This window comes from Stegodyphus dumicola, chromosome X1 (assembly GCF_044657685.1).
Source record: "Stegodyphus dumicola isolate Sdum_Otavi_A_Nest chromosome X1, ASM4465768v1".
In the NCBI taxonomy this organism is placed as follows: domain Eukaryota; kingdom Metazoa; phylum Arthropoda; class Arachnida; order Araneae; family Eresidae; genus Stegodyphus; species Stegodyphus dumicola.
The window spans coordinates 108,736,017-108,761,801 of NC_140780.1; the positions used below are offsets into that span (position 1 = coordinate 108,736,017).

The 25,785-nt window shown below is 31.6% G+C and overlaps 1 protein-coding gene across 5 annotated transcripts in view; it reads left to right on the plus strand.

Annotated features, from left to right (window-relative positions):
• The window catches only part of LOC118185173 (protein lev-9-like), a 144,134-nt gene that overhangs the window by 40,160 nt on the left and 78,189 nt on the right, over positions 1 to 25,785 (plus strand). For 4 of the 5 annotated variants that reach the window (XM_085807296.1, XM_085807295.1, XM_085807294.1 and 1 more), the window contains one exon: positions 11,695 to 11,892. The exons of the other annotated variant lie outside the window; for it this stretch is intronic. In XM_085807296.1, coding sequence (XP_085663422.1) covers positions 11,695 to 11,892 — 198 coding nt within the window. The remainder of the gene's footprint in view (positions 1 to 11,694; positions 11,893 to 25,785) is intronic. 5 annotated transcript variants of the gene reach the window in all.

The following is a 25,785-nucleotide window of genomic DNA, read 5'->3' on the forward strand; positions in this document are numbered from 1 at the left end:
TGTTTCTCAGTGCTAATCATTTATTCAATGTTGTCTACTTTAGCATCAAAAATAAAATGTATAGTTTCTAGGTGTTTTGTTTTTAAGAATTACCAACTTTGGAGAGCATTCACAGACACACTACTGACTAAATTTTTGCCAAGTTATGCGATAAGTTTATAACCAACCATGATAGGTTGGTTTTTTTGATTCATTTGATTACAGTAAAGTATATGAGGGCTATCTCTCTAAAACAAGGGATGCCTCTGTGAAGGATTTTCTAAGAGAAACTGACTCGTATACATGTTACACATGAGGAAAACCATGAAAACTCCCATGCAGCTAACCTATTTGCAGGTATTTTAACCCCAGATCGAGTTACCAATCTTCAGCAACCTTACCGCTCAGCCATTGATGGGCTAATCAATCAATGAATCAATAAATTAAAAAATCAAATCCAAAGCAAGAAATGTCAGTAATAAAAATGTGTATCCTTTTTGAGAAATTCTTTTTTTGCTCTGTTGTCTCCATGTATACAGTGATTTGTTTTGCTCAAAAAACATCAGAGAATTACACAAATCATCATCATACAGCTATTGACATTGCACACCAGCCGAAACAGGTATACTACTCACATATCTAGGTTAAAACGTGAAAAAGTTTTCGTGCTATAGTGGGCTGAAATGTAACTCTTTTGCATCATGAATATTATTACACAACATGTCAGGGGCTTGCAAATAATCAAGCATAAGTATTTTTATGGCAGAAATATTTTATACAACTGAAATATTAAAACCCATCCATTGTGCAAAAAAAAGTGCAAAGTTAGCAATATCAATTACAGCTCTGAATGGGTAATATTGATCAATTATGATTTTCTTAAATTCTTCTTTTGCTGAATCTTATGTACTTTTGCCTTGATTCATACGTTGATTCCAAAAATGAAGTCAATTTTTTTTATTATAAAAAACTATTTGTCTTAATACAGTCAAAAGTCGTTAATCCAAACTCGTCGGGACTTCGGCGATTTCGGATTATAGATCATCAGTTTAAATCTCGTAAGATGGCATGCAGAAATTCTAAAATTAAAAATATGAAACCATAATTTATGAAATAAAGAACAATTATGATCTAAAGGGTATCAAAATTTACAAAAAAAAAGCTTAATATTTATTTGTTCACTTTATTAAACATTTATTTCAATGTAAGTTGTTTAAGTTGCTTTGTTTTATGTGATAATACTTTCTCTTTAATTCTATAAACAGACATAATTTCTTGTTCAGTTACAAAGTTCCGCTGTTCAAGTCCCGTAATTGCTGTGCCGAGAATACCGACTAACTTGTCAATCGAAATTTTTTCGTTTTCACTAACCTCTCTGTCACATTCTTCATGTCTTTATCCATTTTTTGCAACAATTCCACTTTTTGTTTGATGGACATCGAAACATACTTTCGTTTTGTACGATCCTTTGGGAGCTCCAGAATCGGAAATTCTGTTTGACATAATCGAAAGTTCAAGTTTACTTTTATAGTATTGCTCTTACAGTCTGCAAAAAATAATAAGCCGGATCCAATTCGAAAATTAAGGAACAACGCAATCATCAACATTAACTGAAATAGATAATTAAATAATTTTAGCTTATACCGCCCATTATACATAAAACGCGCACGCGAAAACGTATTCTGCACTTGCGCACACGCATATGCGCAGACGTAAGAGGTCTTGCACGCATGTGTCAACGCAGCGCATGCGCAGAAAGTTTTTAGCTTTGAGGTCCGGATTATAGATCATCCGGATCATGGGTGTCCGAATTAACGACTTTTGACTGTATTTACTAATCTTGTTCAGGGTACATACGGTCCTTAAAAGTCCTTATGTTTTTTTGGAATGGAATTTTGGTTCTTAAAAGTCCTTAATTTCGACCAAATTCGGCAGGAGGTCCTTAATTTTAATCATCTGAAATTTCTGTCTGTTTCTACCACTGCCATTTTGAATGTGAATTAAGATTTTGGACAAATATTTTTGGCGATTTATTCACAAATATGATTATTTTTTGAATGGGTGAATAGATTCATGGATTATCATTTGTTCCTATATCTAATATAAATGGTGGGATACTCAAGTTTCTGAGCAAGAAGAGAAACATAAGCATTTCGAAATTATTTAATTTTTTCTAATGAACAATTTTTCACTTTTAGGAATGTGAATTCTTTATTAAACGGTGCCAAATTTGGCGACTTATCAACATTTTGGCAATTTTAAGATCGGTTTCTATAGGAAATTTTAAATTCGGAAGTCTGGGAATTTTTCGATGATATTTTTTTAAAAAATTATAACACTGATCGGTTTCATTAAAATAATGCTAATAAATTGAAATTGTATTCAAGAAATAACATTGAAATAAAACTTTTTTATTTTTCGCCATTATATTATAAAGTAGGGATCTTCAACCTTTCACACCCGAAGGCTACAACAATAAGTTCACAAAGATCTGTGGGCCTCATGTCTGTCAAAATAATAGTGTAGTTAGAAAATTTATAAAAAAAAGGAAGATGTGTTTTGCATGACTACAATTGATTCTAGGCGAAGAGATGGTGTTATAGATTTGTATATTGTACATTGTACATTGGTCCAAAAAGTAAAATGGAAATTGATTTAAAATGTTTTGCAACTTTTTTTAACTACGGAAAAAAAAGCATAAAGATGATTGTACAGAACGATGTTACAAAATGCATTTACAATAAAAAAGAAAGAAAATCTTACATTACTGGTGGGATATGGTAGTTATTTTAGTTTTAATGTAAAATTTGGCATTGTTTTTACTTGATTAAAGCTTCAGTGTCCGGTTTAATCTGTGTTGTTGCAATTTGCAAAGTTTCCTCCAAATGTCTGTCTATCAGCCATCTTTTTGTTTTTGATTTTAGGATTTTCATTTTAGTAGAAAGCTGTTCACGTATGTAGGTACTACTAAAGATAGAAGACGTGAAGAGTGCATGTTTACGAATTCCTGGATACTTATCTTTGGTCACGTATTTCGAATAAAAATAAATGACTGTAGGATTTTAAAGAAACTTGCATTTTACTGTAGTCACACTGTAAATCTGTAAATTCTAATGAAGTTCAGGTGGAACACTTCCAACATCTACAGAAAATGGCGAGGAGAACATTCTGATAAAAATTTCATTTTCACAAAAATTGGAAAATCTGCTTTTGAATTCCTCTTTCAAATTTGAAATGCATTGTACATAATTATTTGAATTCTATGTTGTAGAGTTCTTCACATACTCCATCAATTTTGGAAAGTGAGTAGAATTTTTATTCAGCAGCTGACTTTCCCACAGGATTAATTTTGTCTCAAAAGCTTTCACAAAGTAATAAAGATTATGAACAACTAGATGTTTTCCCAGTAAGCAGTAGTTCAAATCGTTGAGATGACCTATAATATTGGCCAGAAATGCAAAGTCTCTAAACCATTTCTCATCACTGAACTTGTGAATAGATTTCCCTTTAGATTCCATGAATTGTTAAACTTCCCTCTTCAAAGAAAACAGCCGCTGAAGCATCTTTCCTCAGCTCAACCAACATACTTCAGGGTAATGCACAACATCACCATATTCAGCTTCCAAATCACTCAAGAACTGTTGAAATTGCCTATGATTAAATCTTTTAGACTGAATTAAATTAACCACTTTTACAACAATATTCATCACATGTTCAAAGTTTGAGAAGGACTTCTTCCACAAATTTTCTTGGTGGATGATACAGTGGAAAGTCATCATAATATTATTTCCACTTGCCTTCACACCAAATTTGCATAATGTTGTTACTCCTATTTTCTCTCCAGTCACAGCTTTAGCACCATCCGTGGTTATAAAAGATATATTACTGAAGTCAACATTACATTTATGCAAAGTTTGTGTCAGACTCGAATACAAATCTGTTCCTTGTGTTATACCTTTAAGTGCAATGACACTGGCTAATTCCTTTACAGTTGTGAGTCCCTATCAATGCCACAAATAAAAATGGCTACTTGTGCAGTATATGTTGATTCATCCATCGCTACAGAATAAAACTCCAATTTTTTGTGTTTGGGTTTTAATTTACTGAATATATCTGTTGCGAGATCCTCTATGCACTTTGCAACTGTCACACCATACTAGCTAATATTTGATATGGCTTGAGCCTGTGTTTGACAAAGCACATCAAGTGCACTCTAAAGACATTCTTTTGCAAATTCTTCATAAGCAAAGGGTTTTCCACGCTTAGCAATTTTTTTCTGATATCGTGTAACTAACACAAACACTATTTTCAGATTCCTTATTTGCTGTGGTGAAGAAAGACTGCTGAAAATTTAGTTTTGATTTTAATTCACTCACCTTATTACTTTGAAATTAACCTTACAATGCAGAATATTTCTCACTGTGCTTAGTATCGTAATGTCTCTTAATGTTGTATTCCTTCATCACAGCTACACTCTCATTGCAAGTAAGGCAAACTGCCTAAAATTTGTCATTTTCAAAAAATTTTATCTCAAATAATATCAGGCATGTCGATAAAATGTTTTATATATCAAGAATAAGAGAAAAAAAAGTTTTTTTTTTTCGACAAAAAGCTGACAAGGCAATTTTTCTTGAAATAAAAATTTTTTTAAAATTCTTCAATTTTTCTTCACACTCAGATGTGAGGCCACAAAAATGCCTTCAGCGGACCACGGGTTGTGAGACTCCTATTATAAAGTGACATTACTTTCCATTTTGGCTACTTATTATACAATATTTTGAATCTGAAAAGAAGGTAATAAATGCATAAATTGTGCTCTAGCATTTACAAAACAATTCTTAACAAAAGCAAAATACCTAGGTAATTGATCAAAAATACCTTCGTTTTAATTTTTTCATGGTAAGAGTTTTTCCCATGTAATTGTCTCAATATGCATCAATTTTCTCTATAAAATTCATTTTACACTTTTTTCCCTCTGATTTTTTTTTTTTTTTTCTCAACATATTTCAGCCTTTTTGCTGTTAAGAATTGGTAGGAGTAATTTTTCTTTAGCTTTTAAAGGCAAGATTTATAGACCTATGGATCTAGAAGATTCCAGAAAAATGTCTTCATGGTATTAACATGTAATGGATGTAGTTCGCAGAAAGTTTATGATGAACTTTTACTTTTTGAAGAATTTTTGGAAGAACAATGAAAACATAATATTTGAATGTTTTACTTCTGATACTAGAAGTCTTTTTCTTAACGTGTTTATCTTCTCTTTGTTTTCTCTACCTTTCACTAGACACAAGCATGGAAAATATCAAAAATGCTTCTAATCTTTAACATATGGACAGGTATTTATAGAAAGGAATTTTTCTATCAATAAAGAAATTAAAGCTGACAATTTAAAAGATTCATGTTATATGGCTCAATGCATCATCAGTAGTATAGCTAGGGTGGGGTAATGAGGGACATCTGTTCCCGGGTGCAGCACCCACAGGGTGCCAAACTGATCTTGTAAAATTCTTGAATGAAATGTTTTTTCATTCTTGGCATACAGAAGGGGGGTGCAAAATCTTCAGTTGTCCTCAGGTGCTGAAAACTATAGCTACGAATTTGCACTTCATACACAGAGCTGTCGCTACACATTTTCTCACCTGATACAATCTCTTTGGATCCTAAAGTGTGCACCTGGTACCTTTCTAAATTCTAAAATTTTTCCATTTCTAGATTTTGTTGCTTGGTGTGTCACTAAATTCTAAAAATTCTGCTACACCGGTTCTGTAACCCTTACCATATACGAGGGTTGGAACTTTAATAGTGGCAACTATTTATTTACAAGGAATACAAAAGTGATTCATGTCACCATGTTTTACAGTCCTTCGATATAGTTGCCAGCATTGTGTACAACCCGTTTCCAACGATGTGGAAGTCGCAGAATACCTGTAGCAGCGCCTGTTTTGTTCATAGTTTGAATGGACTGGTCTACTGTCGCAAGATTCTCAGGAACAGTTTGGAAGCGAGTGCCACGAAGTGGTTCCTTCATCTTAGGAATTACGTCATAGTCACAAGGGCTTAGTTCTGGGGAGTATGGTGGATGGTAAAGCACTTCCCAGCCCCATCGCTTGAACAAATCAGTCACAGCTTGCGCTGCATGTGGCCGAGTATTGTCATGCAAAATAAGAGGAGCGTTCTGCAGAAAGTGTCGCCGTTTTTTTCTCAAAGCTGGTCGGAGATTGTGCTCCAAAAATGAGCAGTAATACTGTGCAGTGACGGTCTGCTGTGAGGGAACGGTATGCATTAGGATGACACCATCACAGTTGTACACGAGAATCACCATAACTTTCACATTGCTGGGGTTCTGACGAAATTTCGAACGTCGTGGTGACCCATGATGATGCCATTCGTTTGATTGGCGTTTCAGTTCTGGCTGGTACGATCGGGCCCAAGTCTCATCCAGCATAATGATATGGCATAAAAAAGCATCTCCTTCGCGCTCATAGCGCTCCAGATGGGTTCGGGCAGCATCGTATCGTAGCCATTTCTGCATTTCTGTCAATTGATGTGGAACCCATCGTGAAGCAATTTTTCTCATGGACAGACGTTCCTTCAGAATGTGCAGCACAGTCGTATGCACTAATCCTGTTTGTCCGGCAAGATGACGAATCGTTTGGCGGCGATTACTGTCCATTAGTGCGGCAACAGCTTGCACATCTGCATCGCTGACGCTCGGACGACCTGGCTGTAGCATGTCTGCCACGTTTTGGCATCCTTCATTGAATGCTTTCACACATCTTGCTATGGTTCTGTAAGGCAATGCAGATTCCCCGCAAGCCTCTTGAAGCCCTTGATGACACTGTCGTGCTGTACGACCTCTGGCACATTCAATTTTTATCCAACATCGTTGTTCTTGTTTTGAAAACATCCCGACAACACTTACTTTAGATTGTGAGCTAATACAAGGATCCGTTCTTCGAGTCACTCTGCATGCGCGTGACGTAGGCAGAACGAGTCTTTTTGCTGAGAGGTAAGGTAGGTACGTAGTTTACGTGTGGTATACACGATATTCTTTGGTTTTGTTGCGTAGCATTTTTTCAGCTGTGTTGCCACTATTAAAGTTCCAACCCTCGTATTATTTCATATTTATTCTGAATATTCATATTACTAAAAAAAATAAAATTAGCATTTTTTCCTATACATTCTAAATGCATTTAGTTTTTTAGAATAACAGAAATCTTTAATTAAATTCTAAAATGAAGACGAAATGTATTTAAGAAACCAAATACATAAAGATGAAGAAAATTATTCTTCAAAGATATGTACAGTTATTATTATGTAAATTAGGCAATTGTTTATAATTTCAGCCTTTGCTATAATTTTCCCTTTCCAGTTCCTCACCAAAATGAAAGTCACTTAGATAGTTTTTAAACTGAGATTTTGGGGTTGAAAGACAGAATTAGTTTCTGGCCTCCACTGGCATGCTGCATTAGTTCCTACCAACTCTGGTAATTTGTAATTATTCATCTTAGCATTACCGCTGCTGATATTTGAATTTGTTGTGTGATAACTACGTTACAACGAGTTACAAGTTTGTTAGATGTGTTACTGAGCCTGCTTAGGTTAAAATTAAATTGTGTAGTTTTTGACTACTAGTCCAAATTTTTAGTTTGAATTTGACTGTTTCTATTTAATTGGATCACCATAAGCTGTAGTTGATTTTGCTAGCACAAGAACATGCTTTTGTGTTCTAAGGTCTTTTTAAATAAGAAGTTAAATAAGACCTTTGTCTGACATTGTAGTTATTTTCAGACGACAGCAATAATTTGTTTAACTTCTGTCTGAGGTTTTGGACTATTTAACTTTTATCAGATCAAGTGAAACCTCATAGGTACATGGTCGAGAGATTGACAAGTTAGGAGATAAAACACACAGAAACTAGTGGAAATATTAGTTTACATATTAAAATTAATTTCTAATTGTTAGAAAAGATGCTTAAAAAGAAGAAAATTGATATAAATTAGCTAGAATGTCTGGAAAGGCTTCAAATTAAAAAGATGCATAAACATTTTGTTGAGTATTGTTGCTACAAAATGTTAATGTTTTGTAGCTTTTAATGTGTTTAGTTAAGCACATTAAATTTGTTAATCTTAATGTCATTTAAGAATAAGTGTCATAAATTACATGTATTTTAAACTGTGACATGTTAATAGATTGTGATTTTAATAGTGCTTTTTCAAGAAATATTAAAAAAAAAATAATAATTTTAATAGTGGCCATGTAAATTTATAATGACTAAGGGTATCCAACTAGCTAATTTAATTATTTGTAACTAACTGGTCACCCTTAAAAGTTATATGTGCATATTTGAGTTATTCCCTTTCATTAATCTTTACCGTGGTCACAAGATACAGCACAAAAATGTAAAACCAATATTTCTGATGACCGATATTTCTTGTTATGTGCACAAAGGAATAGAACCACAACACCGTCTTATCTCTGATCCTCTGTTGCTGCTGCCACTGGAAGATTGGTGTCAATGTCAACCGTGTATAGAAGGCTTCATGAAGGAGGTGACCAGCCATTTGCATGCAGCTTACATTTTGTCATAGAAACGAACGTTTGAGGTGGGCATATCAACATGTCGACTGGACAGCTGATCAATGGAGGGCAATTCTCTTTATGGATGAGTCCAGGTTTAGCCTCCAGAGTGATAGTAGGCGTTATTTGTTTTGGAGAGAACCTGGAACCCATTATGATCCATCAAACATTCGGGAAAGACATGCATACGGATTAGGCAGTGTCTGTGTTCGGGATGGTATTTCTTTGGGTAGATGCACAGACCTCCATGTCTTTCCATGTGGAGCCATGAATGTTCATGCTTATAGAGATGACATCTTGGATGCTTATATGCACTGTTGTGCCAGGGCAGTAGGTGATAATTTTCTGCTACAAGATGACAACGTTTGACCACACAGGGCTTGCATTGTGGATGATTATCTTCAACAGCAAACAATTCAGCACATGGAGTGGCTAGCTCGATCACAGGACCTGAGTTCTGCCAATCATATTTGGGATGCTTTAGGAAGACGTATAACTGCTCTTAATCCTCCACTTCAGACTTTTGCCACACAGCTTTGCAAGAGCAATGCTCTCACTTACAACGTAATTGTTAAAACTCCATAATTGACAGTATCGCACTATGTGCTATATTGCTTCTAGAGAAGCTCATACTCCATATTGAAGGTAATTTTCCTATACCATACTGACACATCTGGATTTGTTCATTTTATATAGATGCTAATTTCTGTAACACAATAATTGTCTGGTAATTTCATGTTATCTTATACCTTGCTATGTGTTGTATACTGTGGATCAGTTTCATTAAATTCTACATGTAACTTTTAGAGTAATCATCATTTTTGTGATTTTTCCGTAATTATTGATAACCAGTATATTTAATTCATGTGCACTGCGCAAAAAAAAAGGGGGGAGACAGTTCTGTATCTCCTGTTCTACTGGGCCGATTGACAAAATTCAACTTGCGTTTTTCATGTCTCGAAAGTGTGACTTTAGGATATGTATTAGATTTATATATAGCATTGTTCTAATATAGGTATGACACAAAATCGGACTTTTTCTGAAATAACATGCCAATTTTTTTCCATATTTCAATTCTATGGCTCAAATTATGCCAAACTACCAAGTTTTGTAAAAATCGCAGTAGTAGTTTTTAAAAAAATTACCTCTCAAAATTTTAGCTTCTCAATGTTAATTGAGTTTGGTATATATTTATTAATCTCTCCTTTTTTATTAAACTTATTTGATTCTTCCTTTCACATTTCGAAATTCAGGTTCATTCCAAATAAAATTCACCCATTTTATAAGATTTATTTTTAAAATTTGTATTTTTAAATAATTTTCAAAAAATTTTTGACTTATAATTTATAAAAATTTTACCATCAGCTTAATGTAGACGTATTTTTAAGCATACCTACAAAAAATGAGTTTTTTATTCAAAATTTCCAAAGATATATGTGAATTTATATATTGGCACGTTTTAAAATTGGCATATTTGTTGAAGTGATGAAGCCTCAAATGTGGTTTAGACACTTTGCTAAAATTATTTCAAAGTAAGAACGATGTAACTTTTTTTCCACTCTTGCACAATGTAAAAAGGTAGGAAACGAGGTGCCTTTTTTTCCCGATTTGGCGTAATGGAAGGGAAAGGAAAATTGGTTGTCATATATTAAGAAGTATGGCAAATAAATTAATCTTGATGCAAATTGAAAAATTATGGCAAGATAAATTTTTGAGTATCTCCGTAAATTTCGTGCCAGATTTTACAAAATTTAATATCTAAGCATAATTTAAGTTGTAGAATCGAAATATGGAAAAAATTGGTATGTTATTTCTGAAAAAGTCTGATTTTTGTGTCAAAATACCTATATTAGAATAATGCTATATATAAGTCTAATATGTTATCCTACGTCATGCTTTCAAGACATGAAGAACACAATTTGAATTTTTGTCAATCAGCCCAGAACAGGAGATACAGAACTGTCCTTTTTGTTTTTATTTATTTATTTATTTATTTTATTTTTGCACAGTGTACATTGGAATCTACTTGAAATGGAAAGTCATTTCTTTGATTTTTTCAGTGAAGGTGGCTAGAGAACGTGGCTATCTTGTTGCTATTTAATTATGTTTTCAAAAATACTGATTACTTTTAGAGGTGGTCATTATTTGGAGATGATCACTATGAGATAAACATGCCAAGTTATCTTTTCTAACATTATAATTTTGCTCTGTTTTAAATAATACATAAATAAAGGCTGTGTTAAGAATTATTAACTCCACAAAATTCTGGAGGTAAATTTAAAAGAAATACTTTATGAATTGTTATAACTAGTCTCATTCATTGAAAAGCTTAATATTTTTCTTGCTTACCTTCTGTTGACAAGCTTTTTTCATAACAGATCTTAAATTCAAATTCTTAATCTTTATATGGCAGGTTATTACATTTTATTCATAAATTATTAAATTATCACTGAAGTATTAAATTTTATTCATAAGTGAATAAAATTACAAATGAATTTCTTTTCTAAAATGCTACACATTTCTTTGATAGCAAAAGTGTTTTTAATTTAGGGATTTAATATATTGAAAATATATCACATTTTTCAAAATAGCAAGTATATTTTGACCTAAATCCAGACTTAATAAGCACAGCAATATTCCTATAGATTTTATTGTATGCTGATTCATTGATGAGGGAAAAAAGAAGGGAATGCAAATTAGAAGTTTTGTACTTAAAACTTTTGAATGAAAGCTGAAAATAGTCACCAAATTCATATGCACATATGTGCTAAATGATGTTTATTTTACAAGATTTAGACATAATATGAGGCATAGAGCTGAATTATGGAGAATAAAAAAAGCCCCATGTCATTTCTGAAAAAGATCGGTTTTATGTTTAAAATGTCATTGTAGTGCTATAAACAAATTTTACATAATATCGTAAGGTTTTTTCCTTGGAGATATAAAACTGCTTGCCCTTTTTTGTGTGTGCAGTGTACATTAAAAAATAGAAACAGACAACTCATTATATCTGTTTATAAATTATAACTTGTAAGCCTACCAAAGATTGATATACTATGATATTATAGTTTTGAATGTAACAACCTTGGGTATTAAATATGCGTAATAAGAATTTTCTTTTATTGTTATAATTAGAAGTTTGTGGAAAACCTCCTGACATTATAAATGGGAAAGCTCTGCTTCAGGATTTAAACAGTACATTCCTTGTTGGAACAAACATCACTTACACCTGCAATGATGGATATGTTTCGAGTTCCACTGAAAATGCTTATAGCTTTTGTTTGAGTGATAATGAAACTGCATTTTGGCAACCTCCTGTTATGTCCTGTGAACGTATGAATACATACTTTTGTTTCTTTGTTTTTTGATTAAATGTTTAGTTGTATGCTTTTGTTTTATGTTTGTTGTTAATGGATGCTTAGTTTTTGCATGGAGTAAAAGATTTTATTTTATAACTTTTTTATATTTTCCACACATTTTGAAGCATTTTAAATTTAGCCTTAAGAATTTAAGAAAGCTTAAATAATTCTTAAGGAATAGTAAATTGCTCGATCTTGAGGAATAAATAATTCTTCCTTAAGAACTATACAGGTGTTTCTAAAATTTGTTGCTAAACACTCTGAAAAATGATGTTGTGTATTCAAATAAAGAAAACACATTTCTGACCGATAACACTTACTGTTTGATCACAAGATTAGTTTTATGAAAAAATCTTATGGGTGGCATGACAAGAAAAATTATCCCTGTGGTTTAGAAGACCATTTCTAAATTGATTTGATTGTTTTAGTTAAGATAAAATATTAGGCCTTTACGCATAAAAGGAGGAAGAAATGTATTTATGGAGAACTTTGTAATGGAAACTGGCTGATATTTGTTCTACGTATAGTGGAAAGCTATAAAAAGCCCACATTGACCCTGTGTGATTATCATGACTAAAACCTGATTATCATGGCAGTGTTTCTTTGCTTTAGCTGTATGGCCATTGGTGAGTCTTATTTGAAATTAATATATTTGGAAAGCATATTTAGAGTGAGTTGGCCGATTGCAGCAAAGAACTTAAGGGCTGTTTATCTACAAAGAGGTGTCGTTCTGGGGGAAATTCTAATACAATGGAAAGGGGCCATAAAAACACATATGCTGGTAGTACACTATCTGCTTGTTTGTGGTTTTTGCATCTGGACTTGACTGTAACTACCAGTTTTCTGAGGCATTAGCCGCATGGTAACAGGCAGGCAAAATTTGGAAAAAAGGCTCTGCAAATGAATTTGAATGTACAGGGTGATCGTAAAAATTCTTCCCTGATATATGAACTCCTAGCAGCCTATCCACTCAACCGGTCAAAATAAAATTTCAGACATTGTTATATGAAGTTATACTCTCGAAATTGTGATGATTTAAAACAATAACAGTTACGATGACAGTGAAAATATTTCAAAATTTTCGAATGGCAGTACCCACCTTTTTTCATGTGCAAATTGATCAGCATACTGAAAAGCAATAAATGACGTTGAAACAATACACTGTTTGATCCCACTCTTTTTTTCCTGAGGAAATTGATCAGTGTATTGAAAAGTCATAAATGAAGGAACAATACACATGTAACAGAAATTGTTGATGTAAAACATTTGCAAAGAAGACAATTGTAAATGAGCAGTGACAATACAAGAGAGGAAAGGGGGGAACTATTGATAATTACAAGATTTCAGCATGCCCAACTTCATAGATGATAACACATTCCATGTGGGAGATTGCTGAAAACAATGACATAACATGGCAAGAGGAATATGTATGACTTCAAGTTTTATGGCATCTTTCAATTCTGACAAATCTTGTGGATTTGATATATGCACCTTAGATTTCAGATAATCCCAGAACTAGAAATCCATCAGAGTGAGGTCAGGGGATTGTAGTAGCCACAAAACTGCAAAGTTATGGAAATGACGCTGTTGCAGCACTTGCAAACGCATACAGTGACATGTAAAGGAGCATCATTTTGCACACGTACAGTGTCATTAATGACATTTTGCTGCTGTTATATACCAAACGTGTGTGAAGGTGACCTCTTAGAAGAAGTACTGACCAAGAACTAAAGGGCTTGTGATGCTGTGCCAAACAGTCATTTTTAGCTTCATGTAAAGGCACTGGTGCCGCATCATAAGGATTTTTGTCAGCCCAGTGAGTTCTTGAAGTTTACATTCCCAGTTAAGGAAAAATGCATCTTATCTATTGATAATGTCCACAATGGCCATCTGCCGTCTTCATCATGTCTAATGAGGAAAATCTCACAAAGTCAAAACGCTGTTGCTTGTCTACAGGTTGCAATATCTGGATTCGCTGGAATTGATAAGGAAACATTCCTAGAACAGAGTGCAGAAGCTTGAGGACTATGATTTTTGGCACCTCAAACTTGCAGGTAACATTTCTTGCAGTATGCAGTGAACCTGCACTAATCATATGCACTTCCACAACAACTTCAGCAGAAACACATAGGGCCCTATTCATGACAAGAAGCATAAATAACAATCTTTTCTTAATGGACAATCGCTAAATTTTATGACTCCAGTAACCGTAAGGACTGTTGGTTAAATTGGCATTCGTGACAACGAGCGTCGAAGGGATCCTTACGGTAAGTAACCTTCGTTCGAGAGTTGGGGAAGTTCGTTAAAATAAGCCAATCATATTACAGCTACTAGAGATACAGGCTGCTTGTCATCCATCTTCTAGGGTAGGCCTCATGTTGTAGCCACGCTTTAGGGTTGTAATTCAGGTTTGGGGTGCCATCTTTGGCTCTTTAGTGGTGTTCGCTAAAACTTTATTATTTAGCATTCTAGGGTATTCAAACTTCCAATTTTTTGCATTCATATAAAGATATGTGGCTTTTGCCCTCCTTCTTTTCTCTGCAGTTCAGCTTCTTTCTTGTATTTTTTTTAAACTCAAATTTCTCATATGATTTAAGTTATTTTAAAAGTTTCTAAAACATTTTCATATATTATATTTCACATTTGTATATTAGTTAAAAATACTTTCTTTTTGAATTCCTTTATTGAATTTTCAATTTTTACTTTTAAATACATGCATAATGTTAAGCATCTCGAAATCTATTTTTGACAATAAATTTCTCGCAGCTGTATGCTTAAATTTTTATGAGATTGTACTGGATTTATAATCATATTTTCATATTTATTTATTTTTTCCTTTTAGAATTTAAGGTAATTTCATGTGTCATATAAAAATTAGAAGTCTCTCAGTGCTCTATTAGTGTGATAATTCTTAATTTCTCAGCTATGGCATTTCAGTACTGATGGACTTAAGCATATTACTTTTATTAACATTACATGTTAAAATATTTAGAGGCCATTAAAGCTGTGGGTGCAAATTGGTATGAATACAACTTCAGTAATTTTTAAGTTTCTAAAGCTTTCTTGAATCAACAGAGAATTTTCTAAAATTGTAAATAAATTTTTACATGATAAATACATAAGTGCATGCTGGCGCTTTAATATATCTAGCAAGTTCACAGTTTCAACTTCTGAAAAAAATTAATAACATGTCTGCATATAAAGCATGTTTTTATTTTAAATATGCTATTTTAAGTTTGCTCATATGGAATCTAACATCTATTATTGTAACAAACTGGTTAAAAATGTTATTTAGCATGTGTTTCCAGAAAAGGCAGTTAAAGGCATTATGATTTTAAATACTGGTTCAAGCCATGCACCTTTAAATTATAATGCTTTTAGATTGAAGTGCGGAATGCTGTAAAAAATACTTCAGTTCTCTGATGGCAAAAAAATAAATTTTTGTATAGATTTAGTAGAGTAAAATTCCACATCAAAAACATTTTTTCACCTTTATTTAGGCAAAACGAAATAAAAAAAATAATACATAAATAAATAAATAAAAATAATACTTTTACATACAGAATTTGCAGATATTATTTACTAATCAATTATTTGTTATTGATAGCTACTTTTTATAATACATAGAAAAAATACTGATAAATTTATAAGAATTTACATCCATTAAATGATGAAAAAACATACATATGCTATTAATATTACACTTATCTGAATATTTAATGATAATTCCATAACCTATATAAGATTCAATCTATATCACTGCAAGGACAATGCTTAAATCACAGTTCTTCTTAATTAATTTCCATATGTAAAAACATAACAATATCATTTAGCTACAGATTAAGGCCTCTTGTAACAAGCATATGCAAAACACATATAGTGAAAATAATGCAAAAATAGAAATTTTTCACTTTTTTTCCTAATGCAGTGCAATTCATTCCATTATATTAAAATGCAGCAGTAATTTGATATTTTTTTCTATTATAAATCAACAGCTTTATATAGAATATTCTTACTTTAAGCAGCTAACCTAAAACATAAATATAGCTTAAGTAAGTTTTATGTGCATACTGAGAAGGCAGAAAAAAATAGCCTTGACTTAAAACCTGTTTTAAATTCCTAAAAAATACAGAATATATTTATCTTACTATTAAGAAAAAACAAAATTATTTATAATTTAGATCACACTATCAAGTTTTTAACACTGGTGCCAACTAGCAGATTTGGCGGCAATATATTAGAATCAAATTTAAATTACCTGTCGTATAGTAAAATTAAATCAAAATAAGGCACATCACATTTTTAACCTTTGTGATAACCCAGCACAAAGTTTACATGAAATGTAGGATACAATTTTACAAACAGTATAACCTATTTGCGATAATAAAAGAAACATCACAAACGGTATTGGCGATATTTTTTCCTGCACAAACACATGCACATTCTGCAATTGATTTTGTATTTATAAAATCAGTTGATCGTCAATAAGTGACAGTGAAATAAAAATACACATTTTTGAAGAAATATGAAGAGTAATTTTTCTAACATTCTATGGAAAGATACGAAGCTGATCTTATGTCACCAACAACACTCTTCTGGACCCAGAATTCATTAATCTTGACGATAATTAATTATCCATTGTCTATATTGTATGTAAATCGAACGCATTGCTTCGATCATGGAAAATTCGCTGCCGATGCAGAGAAATTCGACTGATTTCATCCAGATACGCTTCAGGTAAAACTGATGCAAAACCTTCCGCCATGTTTATTGCTGGAATTATAACCATCTGTTTATTTAGCATGAAGGGTCAGACCTGTCCTTACTTTAACAGCCGTCTCGTCAATTTAACGATCAAATTTAATGCTAGCTTTGATGAGAATACCAATACTTGCGATTTAACTACTTGTGACGTCAGAGTACCACGTGATTCCGTAAATCTCACTTAACGCTGTGGTTAAAAATGTCATGAATAGGGCCCATAGTCATTCAGATCATCTAGATGATTCAGATTGTCATCATTCAGATGGTCTATCACATGTCCATCCAGTTTCTTCAGATTTTTTTATGGAATCACGTACAGTTTTTTTTTTGGAACATGAGCCTTGTCTTAGCTAATGGTTTTGCTGATAAACTCACACTGCTTTGGTAATATTTCCCCCTTTGAGATAAAGTGGCATTATTAATTCACCTCATTGTTTCCTTGTAAAGTGTCATCTTGTTAGGACATTTGAACACCTGATTGAAGAAGCAGTCATCCCATACTACTTATTAAAGGTTTTCCACAAGCAATGCTATGTACATGACATTCTGTGATTGGCGCTTCTACTATCTATCCCTGTGAATTATGCATCAGTGCATCTCCTTTCTGTGTTGTCATTGGTCCTTCATAATGCTCTTTGCAGATGTTTTATACGGGCAGTTTTCATATGTGTAACATTCTAATGCCATTTATGGTTTTTCGATGTGCTGCTCAATCAAAAAGTGGGTGTCGTCATTTGAGAATTTTAATTTTTCACTGGGTGCTTTTCTGTTTTGCCAGTGCAAAAGTCACCAGTAATGGTACAACTGATGCCAAATGGAATATCTTCGCTGGTAACCTTTTACGCCTCATTTTCAAAACAAGCTGCAGCCATTTCTTTTCAGATTGATTGTTTCTTTCAATACTGACATACATAGAATTTTTACAAGATAGTTAAATTTTATGCCCTAAGACTATTAACGGTTATTAAGTCAATTAGAATGCAATCAGACAGCTTACCCAGAGGCGAAAATATAAAAAGACAAAATCAACTGTTGAACTCATCAATTCTAATGAGAATGCACTAGTGAAGTAAAGCACTGCGATTTTACATACTTTCTGAGTAAGCTATTCATACGAATTGAAATAATTCTCGCATTTAAACTTGTATTCCAAATTGAGATTTAACTTGAAATTAATGTAGAATTAGATTTACTGACAGAATTAGATTTTTGTAGCATAGTTTACGTGAGATGAGATCACTTGGAGTCACGTGATACGAACCGGAAAATTAGGATGTTGAACCATGAAAGCATAGTAAATTCTTAATGTCCTTTTACAAATTTATTGTCTTTATTTATTTCTTTTTACAAAATTTTAAACCATATGAAAATGTTTATGCCTTCAAAAAAAAAATTCTTAGGATTAACATTTATTAAAATTTTTTATGTGTATACTCTATGTTGTCCTCAACAAAGTCTGCTCGGCGAGATTTGAGGCGACGAAACGGAAAAGTACCTTTCACTGTTATCATAACCGTGAGAGCTCTATTGTTTTAAATCATCACAATCTTGAGCATATACCTTCAAATAACATCTGAAAATTCATTTCGATTGGTTGAGCCTATAGGCTGCTAGGGGGAAGTTTTTTATGACCACCCTGTATGTGCTGGCAGTGTGTTTGATGTGAAGTAGTATGGCATTGTACACCATGAAAAAAAAAAAAAAAAATGAGACAGTTCTATATCTCCCGTTCTACTGGGCCAATTTACAAAATTCAAATTGCATTTTTCATGTTTCAAAAGCACGACGTAGGATATATGCATTGCTCTAACATGGGCAGTTTGACACAAAATGGGACTCTTTCTGAAATAACATAACAATTTTTTTCCATATTTCGAGTCTATGATCCAAATTATGCCTAAATATTAAATTTTGGAAAATTTGGTGTGAAATTTATGGAGAAATTAAAAAATTAACTTGGCGCATTTTTTTTTTTTTTTCCAGTTTGCGCCAAGAATAATTCATTTGGCGAACATCTTAATATATGGCAACTTATTTTCCTTTCCCGTTTATTGTGCACGATGGAAAAAACGTCACATCGTTCCTACCTTTTTAACATTGTGGATGAGCGGAAAAAAAGTCACATCGTTCTTACTTTCAAATAATTTTAACTAAGTGCCTAAACCACATTTGATGTTATTATCGCTTTCAATAAATGTGCCAAATTTCAAAATGTGCCAATATGTTAATTCACCTATATCTTCAGAAATTTTGAAAAAATTTTGAATAAAAAACTGTAATTTTTTGCAGGCGTGCTTAGAAATACGTATACTTTAAGATGATGGTAAAATTTTTATAAATTATAAGTCAAAACATTTTTTCAAAAAAATTCTAGAAATTATTTAAAAATACAAATTTTAAAAATAAATCGTTAAAAGGGGGTGAATGTTATTTGGAATGAACCTAAATTTCGAAATGTGAAAGGAAGAATCAAATAAATTTAATAAAAAAAAGAGAGATTTATAAATATATACCAAACTCAATTAACACTGAGGAGCTAAAACTTTGAGGGTTAATTTTTTAAAAACTACTTGTGCGATTTTTACAAAACTTGACAGTTTGGCGTAATTTGAATCTTAGAATTGAAATATGGAAAAAAATTGGCATGCCATTTCAGAAAAAGTCCAATTTTGTGTCAAAACACCTATATTAGAACAAGGCTATATATATTAATCTAATACATGTCCTAAGTCACGCTTTTGAGACATTAAAAACACAAGTTAAATTTCGTGAATCCGCCCCGTGGAACGGGAGATATAGAACTGTCTCATCCTTTCTTTTTACACTGTGTACATTGGATTTGAAGTTTTGTGATGTTTTGTAAAAATTTCAGTTATTTTTGCAATCAGTCCTTGAGTAACTAAACCAGTGTGCATTTTCTACTTGGAAACATTTTTTGCTAAATTAAAAAAAAAAAAAAAAAAAAAAGAAGATATTTTTCATTTATTGAGTTCAAAGACATTTTTAAGCATGAACAAGTATGTGGGAGCTGGGGATAAGGTGATAATTTACCAGAATCAAATGCCATTTGCAGTGGTTCAATAAATCTAGTTTTCAGTGTGGTGTAATTTTTATCTTCGTGAGAAAAAGTCTTTTCCTTTCACCTCTATTGCTTGTGGGTGCTTTTTTACAGACCAGTTTTATTTGCTTTTAGATGCAGATACTAGCTTAAAATTTAAAAGGTTGAGAAAGTGATTTAATTCAGCTAATTTAACTAGTGATTTATTTACCTTGTGATAATTTTAAGTTATAAAGAAATGGTACATTTATATACTGGACCATGCAGCATTATTTAAATTATCTCAATGCTACGTGGAAACATTTTTTGGTGAAACTTCGTACTGCCTGAGAGCATTTTCTTTTAAAAGCATTCTGGTCTTTGGATTGGTAGAAAATGCTAGTCTTTTTATCCTCCACAGTGTATGTCTCTAATTATTTTGGATTTCTTTGACTGGAAATGCCTGAAGTTGATTAAATTGGGATATTAAGCTCTTGTGGCTGTTGAACAAAAACACCTTTAAATAGTGACAAATTGCATTATGTTTTAGTAAGCTTGAGGTGTAGTTTTATAGATTAGGTGAGAATATATTAAGCTTATTGAAACACAAGCAGCTTCCTTTGCGTATTATGTAGAGTAAATTTAGCTGGGAAAATGTTATTATAAAATTGAAATGTCATAATTATATTAGGCTTGGAAAACTCCTTAACTTCCAAAAATTTGTTTTGTAGTTAGGTTTAGGTTGTTAAAGTGTTATTTCATATGAGCTGCAAGATTTTACGTTTGTGGAGCTGTATTGGCAGGTATATTCTATAAGGGAGAATATTTCCAATTCTTTTGGCTGAAATATTATATATTAATAACTCATGCAGTTTGGTTTCATATTTTAGTAAATATATTGTATGAATACGTGTTCTATTAAAACCAGAAAAAATCCAGCAAATTTTTATTTACATTTTGTTAATTTCTTTTTGTTAAATATATGCGATATATTGATTTTTTTTTTTTTAAATTGAAACACAGAAGGCCTTTATTTATTTTTATAAAGTGTCTATAGATTTGTAGTTATATGTATGAAATGCTCACTGTAAAAATTATATAATGAAGCAGATTTTATTATTCATAGCAAGAATTTTATTTCACTTTGCCAGTGTTTATTTTCGTTGTTCTGTTATTCATTTATTGACAGGGCTTCTTCATCTAGAGCTATATTCCCAGTGAAGTAAGACCTATATCAAATATTCTTTCAGAATATGTTAATCTTTTAATTGTTAACACCAATTTGTGATTGGATTCTGCTTATTTTTAAACTTTGAATTGTGTATACTAACCATCTGTAGTTGTTAACTGCTTACCATGTTATTTGCCTCATTTCTGCATAAAATTGCTTAATAGAAAACTTAAAACTTTAAATAGACGGTTATTTTAAATTTCAAAATAACTCAAAAATAGATTTGGCATTGAAGTGTATTATTCTACATAATACTTTTCTTTAGAATGATGTCAAACAAAGGGGGTCTTGATAATTATTAAAAAGATTAGTTTAATAGATAAAGAAAATTAACATCTCAGATTTTAAAGAAATTGCAGATACTAAAAAATATAATTATTACAATATTAAGTCTGCATTCATTTTAAGGCAAATGCAAAACAAAATCATTATCATCAAGCATGTATTTCTATTATTTGACTTCATTGTTCAGTTTTGTCCTTTCTTACAACTGTTTTGGGTCATTTGCATATAATAAATTATGTTTAAATACTTCTTTAAGTATATTTTGATTAATTATTTACATGCTAACAGTCTAAATTTAATCTAAAAAGAAAAAAATGTAAATGAAACTCAAATTTTGTAATCTGTAACCCTTGGTTCCAGGATGTGTGGGTTATCAGAATTTCACTGTATTTGCTTCTCTAGTCTCAGCATTAAATTTATCTGCAAATTTAAAAATGGAGTTTTTTAAAATTATAGTTAGATATGTAATGTGCAGAAAAGTTATTTAAGTCGACTTTTTAAAATTTTATCTGCATAAATAAAAATATATAGTGCTTCTCAGTGGTTATCTGTGATGTATCTTTTCGAAAGCACATTTGTTTTGGCACAACATTTTTTTCATTCAACATTTTTCAAAGCATCTAGAAAGGTAAAATAAAACTGGAGTCTTCAGATAAATATTGTGAGCAATTGGTATCATATCTATCAAAGTTGATGTACAAGCAGATATACTTCTTTTCAAAAACCAGGTTTAATATTCACATGTTAGGGCCATATTTTTTAATCCAAGTATTTCTATGAATTAAAAAGCAATTTTAATTTTATTAAGTGCTATAGCAAATATAGGTTATATTTCAGTTGAATGAATATTAAAATCTTCCTGCGGCCTCTCAGATATTTTTGTAGGATGGTATGACCCTATAGGACTATAGCCTAGAAGCTCTGAAAGGTTGGACACCCCTGATTTGAAACTTGTTTTCAAACTGAGATTTTTACTTTTCATAAAATACTTAATTCATTGCAATATTAATTATAAACTGAAAAATTCACAGAAATTTTCAGTTATGAATATTTATGCTGAAATAGTTTCTTTGTGTTTGAATAGCAGAAGGAAATTTAAGTTTTTTAGTATTGTTAAAGTTTGTTATAATTAAGTTTTGATAATCATTCCTATTATACAGTGCATTCATTTTAAGGCAAATGCAAAACAGAATCATTATCATCAAGCATGTATTTCTATTATTTGACTTCATTGTTCAGTTTTGTCCTTTCTTACAACTGTTTTGGGTCATTTGCATATAATAAATTATGTTTAAATACTTCTTTAAGTATATTTTGATTAATTATTTACATGCTAACAGTCTAAATTTAATCTAAAAAGAAAAAAATGTAAATGAAACTCAAATTTTGTAATCTGTAACCCTTGGTTCCAGGATGTGTGGGTTATCAGAATTTCACTGTATTTGCTTCTCTAGTCTCAGCATTAAATTTATCTGCAAATTTAAAAATGGAGTTTTTTAAAATTATAGTTAGATATGTAATGTGCAGAAAAGTTATTTAAGTCGACTTTTTAAAATTTTATCTGCATAAATAAAAATATATAGTGCTTCTCAGTGGTTATCTGTGATGTATCTTTTCGAAAGCACATTTGTTTTGGCACAACATTTTTTTCATTCAACATTTTTCAAAGCATCTAGAAAGGTAAAATAAAACTGGAGTCTTCAGATAAATATTGTGAGCAATTGGTATCATATCTATCAAAGTTGATGTACAAGCAGATATACTTCTTTTCAAAAACCAGGTTTAATATTCACATGTTAGGGCCATATTTTTTAATCCAAGTATTTCTATGAATTAAAAAGCAATTTTAATTTTATTAAGTGCTATAGCAAATATAGGTTATATTTCAGTTGAATGAATATTAAAATCTTCCTGCGGCCTCTCAGATATTTTTGTAGGATGGTATGACCCTATAGGACTATAGCCTAGAAGCTCTGAAAGGTTGGACACCCCTGATTTGAAACTTGTTTTCAAACTGAGATTTTTACTTTTCATAAAATACTTAATTCATTGCAATATTAATTATAAACTGAAAAATTCACAGAAATTTTCAGTTATGAATATTTATGCTGAAATAGTTTCTTTGTGTTTGAATAGCAGAAGGAAATTTAAGTTTTTTAGTATTGTTAAAGTTTGTTATAATTAAGTTTTGATAATCATTCCTATTATACAGTGCATTCATTTTAAGGCAAATGCAAAACAGAATCATTATCATCAAGCATGTATTTCTATTATTTGACTTCATTGTTCAGTTCTGTCCTTTGTTACAACTGTTTTGGGTGAGAGACTTTCCCATATTGTTTTCTTGCCCTAAAATAACTGTAAAAATGGACAGAACTGAACAGTAAAGTCAAATAATAGAAACACAAGACTTGATGATTTTGACCCATATTAAAATATTATTTAAAATGAACACACTATATAATGCACATATAGTTTCTGCTTAAAATAGACATGAAAATAATTCATTAAATTATTAAAATTAGTACCTAGTACCTAGTCACAATATACTGTGTACTAATTTCAAGTCAAAAGTCTTTAATCTGGACTCGTTGGGACTTCGGCGATTCCAGATTATAGATCATCAGTTTAAATCTGGTAAGATGGCATGCAGAAATTAGAAAATTAAAAATATGAAAGCATAATTTATAAAATAAAGAGCAATTATTATCTAAAGGTTATCAAAATTTACAAGAAAAAAAGCTTAATATTTATTCGTTTACTTTATTAAACATTGATTTCAACGCGTGCATGCGTAAAGAATACATTACACATAGTCAAAATTTGAAAATTGCAACCAGAAAACTATTTGATTTGTATTCGTGATATTTATAATGACAAGGAATTTTATTTCAATCATATCAAAGACGGAGTACATTGAGATGAAATACTACATTTAGTAAGGAATTATAAGCCGAATAAAATAAAAACATCTGCCCTGAAGATAAGGATAGTGCTGACAGATCAATTTCCAGTTCATTGCGCGCCGCGACATTCCCCCCCCCCCCCCCCCCGCCCCGCAAAGTAGCGTGAAATTGATAAACAGATTTCGGAATGGTTAGAGAAACAAAGGAGCCTTTATCCATTTTTTGAAGCAATTCCACTTTTTGTTTGATGGACATCGAAACATGCTTTCCCTTTGTAGATCCAGCATTGGAAATTCTATTTGACATAATCGAAACTTCCAACTTACTTTTATAAAATTGCTCTAACAGTCTGCAAAAAATAATAAGCCGGATCCAATTCAAAGATTAAGGAACAACGCAATCTGCAACATTAACTGAAATAGATAATTTTAGCTTAGCTTATACCGTCCGTTATACATTAAACGCGCATGCGTAAATGTATTATGCGCATGTGCAGAAAGTTTGTACCTTTGAGGTCCGGATTAACGACTTTTGACTGTATATAGTACGAACACTTAATTTTATTAAAATTAGTAAGTACTTTAATTTTATTAAAATTAGTACGTAGTATATTGTGACTGTTAGTGTAATAGATTGTGAGCCAAAAATAATAGTTTTTGAGGCAATGGAAGGATCAGAATGTTTCTATGAGTTATAGATAAATGAAAGGTACCTTACTTGTAATCAGTGTCCTATTTTCCTGCTATATGACATTTTGTGGGAAGTTCATTGTTGTTATTTTCAATTAAATATTGCATTAATATATAAGTGGTTTTTTTTGGGGGGGGAGACATGCAACTTAGTAAAAGAACATAAATGGTATTTAGATCAAAGTAATAAAAGGATGATTGATGATTTTAGAATCTGCGAGTTCTAAATTGAAATTTCACTTTTACAATAACTATGAACTAACTTAACCACTTTTGTACTTTTGCAAATAATGTTGACCTGCAGAAAGTTCTGAAAATGACTTAATGTTATGGGTACTAACACATGAAAATATGGTTTGTCTTCGCAAATCTCACCGAGCAGACTTTATTGGCGACGACATACAGTATACACATAAAAAATGTTGACAAATGTTAGATTCTAAGAATTTTTTATTTTGAAGGCATAAACATTTTAATATTGTTTAAAATTTTTTTTAAAAAGCCAATAAATAAAGACAATCAATTTGTAAAAAAGATATTAATTTAAGAATTTACTATGCTTTCATAGTTCAGCATCCTGATTCACCTTTTCATATCATGTGGCCCCAAAGTGATCTCATTTCACATAAAGTACGCTACAAAAATCCAATTCTCTCAGTAATTATCTCCATTGATTTCAAGTTAAATCTTAATTTGGAATACAAGTTTAAATGCAAGAATTATTTCATTTCATACGAATAGCTTACTCGGAAATTATGTAAAACTGCAGTGCTTTACTTCACAAGTGCATTCTCCTTAGAATGGATAAATTTAACCTTTGACTTTGCCTCTTCTATATTTTTGCTATCAGGTGAGCGGTGTGTTTGCATTCTAATTGACGTAATTACTGCAAATGGCCGTAGGGCATAAAATTGAACTATCTGGTAAAAATTTTATGTAACTGTATGCCAATATT